The sequence below is a fragment of the Lepidothrix coronata genome, unplaced genomic scaffold (genome assembly GCF_001604755.1).
Source record: "Lepidothrix coronata isolate B3197 unplaced genomic scaffold, Lepidothrix_coronata-1.0 Scaffold288, whole genome shotgun sequence".
NCBI lineage: Eukaryota > Metazoa > Chordata > Aves > Passeriformes > Pipridae > Lepidothrix > Lepidothrix coronata.
In genome coordinates this window covers 43,637-48,764 of record NW_016690468.1, presented here as the reverse complement: position 1 = coordinate 48,764, position 5,128 = coordinate 43,637, and the positions used below count along the sequence as shown (strand labels likewise).

At 48.3% G+C, this 5,128-nt stretch overlaps 1 protein-coding gene across 1 annotated transcript; it reads right to left on the bottom strand.

Annotated features, from left to right (window-relative positions):
* Positions 1 to 1,561: 1,561 nt before the first annotated feature.
* Positions 1,562 to 2,581, bottom strand: APOBEC4 (apolipoprotein B mRNA editing enzyme catalytic polypeptide like 4). The gene is given in 1 exon segment (XM_017836892.1): positions 1,562 to 2,581. A coding segment is annotated over 1 exon segment (1,020 nt).
* Between the last annotated feature and the right edge of the window lie 2,547 nt (positions 2,582 to 5,128).

The following is a 5,128-nucleotide window of genomic DNA, read 5'->3' as shown; positions in this document are numbered from 1 at the left end:
GAGGGACCGGCCCCTGTGTCGTAGAATCACACAGTGGTTTGGGTTGGAAGGGACCTTAAAGCTCATCCCGTCCCACCCCCTGCCCCGGGCAGGGACACCTTCCACCAGCCCAGGTTGCTCCAATCCCCGTCCAGCCTGGCCTTGGACACTTCCAGGGATGGAGCAGCCACAGCTTCTCTGGGCAACCTGTGCCAGGGCCTCCCCACCCTCACAGGGGAGAATTGCTTCCTAATATGTAATCTAAATCTACTCTTTTTCAGTTTGAACTCACTCCCCCTTGTCCCATCACTCAGGCCCTTGCAAACAGTCTCTCTCCATCTTTCCTATAAGTTCACTTCAGGCCCTGCAAGGCCACAATTCAATCACCCCAAAGCTTCTCCTCTCCAGGCTGAACAATCCCAACTTTCTCAACCTTTACTCTCAGCAGAGCTGCTCCATCCCTCTGCTCATCTTGGTGCCTCCTCTGGACTCTCTCCAGCAGCTCCATGTCCTTGCTGTGCTGTTCCCTGGGGCTGGAGCAGCTCTGCAGGGGGGTCTCAGCTGAGTGGGACAGAGGGGCAGAATCCCCCCTGCCCTGCTGTCCACACTGGGGGATCAGCCCAGGGCATGGGGGGGATTCTGAGTCCCTGCACCCATGGCTGGATCATGTCCACCAGCACCCTCAGAGCCTTCTCCCCAGGGCTGCTCTGCATCTGTTCATCCCCAGCCTGGATTGATTCCGGGAGTTGCCACAACCCAGGTGCAGCACCAGCAATTGTTCCTGTTAAACTGCATGAGATTCCCATGCTCCCACTTCCCAAGCCTGCCTGGGTCCCTCTGTCCACCACCCCTTGCCCCATTCTCTAAGACCTTTAGTATGTTAACAAAGATACTGAATCAGAAAGACAAAACAGTGCTCTAAAGTGTAGAATTATTTTTTAAAGTTACACTTGGACTGTGCAGGTAATTGTTACCCTATTATTAATTAGGAAATTACACAGCTTTGTGAGAATCCTCTTAATGGAAGGCAGCAGCCCTAGAAATAAAATATATACACACACATATATATGCATATATAACTCCCCCTATTATTAAGGGAACAGCTTGTGGGAAAAATTTATTCCTGCATCAGCTCTACCTGCAGGACCACCTTGTTGATGGAGGAGGAATTTAGGATGTGTCGTGTTCCACCAAAGCTGCCTCAGCTGGGAAGCTGCAATCCAGCTGTAAATGAAGTTGTAGCTTGGGGACTGTAGCTGACATTTTTCTGGTAGAAATTGGCTTAAAGGCAATAAATTAATTGCAGGAGGTAATTAAAATATCGCAGAATCAGAGAGTTTGGGTTGAAAGGACCTTAAAGGTCATCTAGTTCCAACCCCCTGCTGTGGGCAGGGAACATGGAGGTTTGGGGTTTACCACTCTGGATTTATGTTTGAAAGGTAGAGGATTAAAACAAAAGTACGTTCACAATCAGTTATTTGAGACCCACAATTATACTGTGGGTAAGAGGGGACTTTTGTGGTGCTTTTTGCCATCTGTGATCTAAGTTTCACACCCAAAAGTGGAGGGATGTGTGTCATCCTCAGAAGAGGTGCATGCCACGGGAAAACATGTCAGAATGAGGAGTTCCACTGAGTCATTCCTTTGGCATTTTTAAATGCCTTACAATATTTATGGGTCTGAGGTATAGCTGTTTCCTCTGAGAGGGCAGAAACACACTTGGGAAAAGCACATGGCTTGGAGACACTGGAGGGAGCAGAGTGCCTTTCATGGCTGGGAAAGGCTGTCGGGAGGCCGGGCTGGGAGAGGGAAAGGCCTTTAAATTCTGCTGTACAGCCAGGTTCCCCTCCATTCCCTGGGGAAAGGCTTCCCTAAAATACGTTTTCGCTCCTGTTAAGTTAATTTGATGTGGGTTTTGTTGACCTGCTGAGGCTCCCGATGGCAGCACTCGGTGACGAGGGGTCGCCCCTGTGATGCCACACACGAAGTGGCGAAGCAGGTACTGCTGTGCCCCCTCTGGCAGCCTCTGCAGGGTCACCCGAGGCCAGAGGCTGCGGAGGCTCCGCAGAGCCCTGGCATTCCCCCCGGCACGGGGAGAACCGCTCCCGGTGTGACAGAGCTGGGAGAAATAGATGCAGAGCGTGATGTGTGGGTGTCTCAGCAGGAAGTTGTACATTTTCCTTAAGCAGCAGTGCTGAGCCTCGTCACAGGGGGAGAGGTTCGAGTAGAGGATGATGCACCTGATGCTTTCACAGGCGGCTGTGGCTGCGTCCAGGTACCCGCCCGCCTCGAACAGCACAGCCTCGGGGTGCTTGGCTCGGGCAGTGCAGTTTGTGGCGTGGCCTTTCTGCAGGACTCTGCCTGAGAAGCTCCTCAGTTCGTAGAAGAGAAGGTGCCTGTTTTGGGGAGTCGCTGTGGGCCTGTGTGGGGAGCCAAAGAGCCCGTGAAATTCTGTGTATGGCACTCTGGCTTCTTCCCCCGTCCGGATGTGGAAGGGACACCTGGCACAGGCATGGCACTGTCTCTGCCACCAGCAGGGCTTTACCACAGTGCCCTGGTTTGTCAGAAACTCTTGGAAAATGGTTTTCTCTCCTGCATTCATGTTCTGTTGAAAAATCTCCCTGTTTATGTCAGCTACGCAGCTGACAGTCCTGAGTGAAAAAGGAAAGTAATATTTTAATTCAACCCTTCGATTTGTTTTGTACTTAAAACTACAAAAATAATAGGGCACAATCTCTTCAAAAAGCTACTGAGACTTGTAGCAGCATATGGAAACTTTCTTGGTGACACACAGAACAAAACTCTCACAGCCAGGGAGCATTCTCAGTTTTCACAAACCAGCATTTTTGCTAGAAACATGAGCAAAAAACTTTTCTCTGGCTTCAGCCCTCTGACCCTAGACAGGAGAATCTGTGTAATAGAAACAACCACACTTTCCAGGATTGAATACAGGTTATTCTGTGATTCAATCTGGCAAAAGAAACATGCAAACATGAGAAAAAAAATTAAAAAATGGTATAATTACCATCTCAGCAGCTCCAGCCATGAGCTCCAGCTCAGGATAATAGAAAATATTGATCTGATTCCCTTCAGTGGAATTTTAGGTTTTCACTTTAGGGCTCTTGCAAGCTTTCTCTGCAAATTCCATGGTGCATAAGAAGGAGGTTCCTCTTGCCTGGCTCCTCGGTCTGGGCAGTTCAGCTGCAGAAGGATCCTTCCCAGAGCAGGAACTTGGTCCCAGTTGTTCCAAGGCAGGCAGGTTCCTTTAGGTGTTTCCAGGTGCCAGGTGCTGGGAGACAGGAACACAAACAGGATTTGCTCTTGCAGGGCCAGGCACCAGTGGGAGTTGAGATGCTGTTCTGTGCCTGTTAATACTTTTTCCATCTCTGGAGTTTTAGTAACTCACTTGGTTCTTCGTTGCTGTTTGATACGAGGTTTTATAGCTGAAATCTGGGTGTTCTGATGAACGTCCTACTGAGTTTCTTTCCAAATGATTTCTCTGTGTATCTGCCTGCTGTGCCAGCTGGGCAGAAAGCTCCTGTTGTAATTCTGCAACAGGTTGTCCCTCCTTTAGGAAGTTTGTAACCCCCCACCAAGGCTGTAATTCCCTGGGCTCAATCACGCTCTGCATGGGTGGGGTGCCAGATGAGGGAAAACACAAGTTTTGTGTGGATGAACAGCTTTTGGCTCAAGCAGAAAATTATTTATTTGTCTTCACTGCTGCTCTCATTGAGCCCCTTGTCATCCCTGGATCTGGTTTAATTCTGTTGCTGCTTCTCTGAGTACGTACAACTTTTCCATCTGCATGTTTTATCCCAGCTTGCTTCTGCATTCCACCTCGATTTGCCCTCTGTCACTGCCTCATTTTCTTCTTAAATTCCCGACTTGATTAATTAGCTTTGTTTTCCACTCCTGACTCTACACTAACTTCCATGTATTTTCCTGTGCTGGAGTTCCTTCCTGATCCAGGCCATTGTGCTGTTCTCATTCAGATTATTCCTGAAGATTGGCTTCCTGACATCAGGAATGTTCCATTTGTCATTTCTGATGTTTCTGTACGTTTTTGATGTTCAGTTGTGCTCTATTCTGTGCAGTGCAGCGTCACCCTGGCAGCGCTGGGCCTCGGGAGAGGGAAAATGCCTTTGCTCCCTGACACAGAGGAGAGCAGATCTGGAGAAGAGACTGTTTTTCTTTGGAGTGGGATGTCAGGAGAGGCATCACCACTTGCAGGTTGCAAATACAAAGGCAGTTGAAAAAGCTGCAAATCTGGGATGAAGTTCCGATTCCCTCTGCTGGTGTTTCTGCAGAGCTGGGATGGCCACATGATGGCAATGTCGCACCTCGGCGATGTGTCCCGTTCCCTGCTGGAAGGGGCCGATGGCTGAGCTCTGTTTCAGTGTTGCTAAAGGTTTTCCACCAGAGGCACCGGAAATTTTCTCTCTCCCCCTAAAACCTGCCTTTTTTTGTTTGTTCGTTTGGTGTTTTGCCCTGATCTAAACCCATAATATTTTCAGTCTCCTCAATTAATAGTGTCACATTCTTATGGGATGGGAGTCAAATCCCAAGCTACCCAGTTGGATGGATTAATTGGAAGAGTGTTCCAAGTGTGTTTCTGTGTGTACAGCATCAGCCTTTGGCCCCTTTGCCAGTGTTGTCCCTCCCCAGGAGCCACCATCCTGATACAGATCATGGCTGATGGATCACTGGAAACTCAAAATGTGGATTAACAACTTCACATCTCCTGTACAATTATGTTTAAAATTATAATTATATCCCTGCCTATCCCAACTATACTTGGAGGGGACCTAGACATAATTATAACTTTAGGGAATTTTTTCACTTATTACTAAAATGCAGCCCTCTCTGGGGCAGAGGGCAGGAGGTGTTGATTGGTGCCCCACAACAAGGTACAAACATTCAGAGGAGGAACTTGAGGGGAATGCTTTATCCAGTGAAAACCACAGGGAAATCTTACATGGTCAGTCCATAATGACTCAGGTTGGAAGGGAGCCAGGATCCAAGCCAGGTGTTCTGCTCCTAGGGAAAAAAAAACATAACGATCAGGGCTGGGATTTTTTTAAAAAAATCCAAATATTAGCTAAAACCTGGTATCTCTCCAGACTAAAAAGCACACAGAAATTCTGATCCA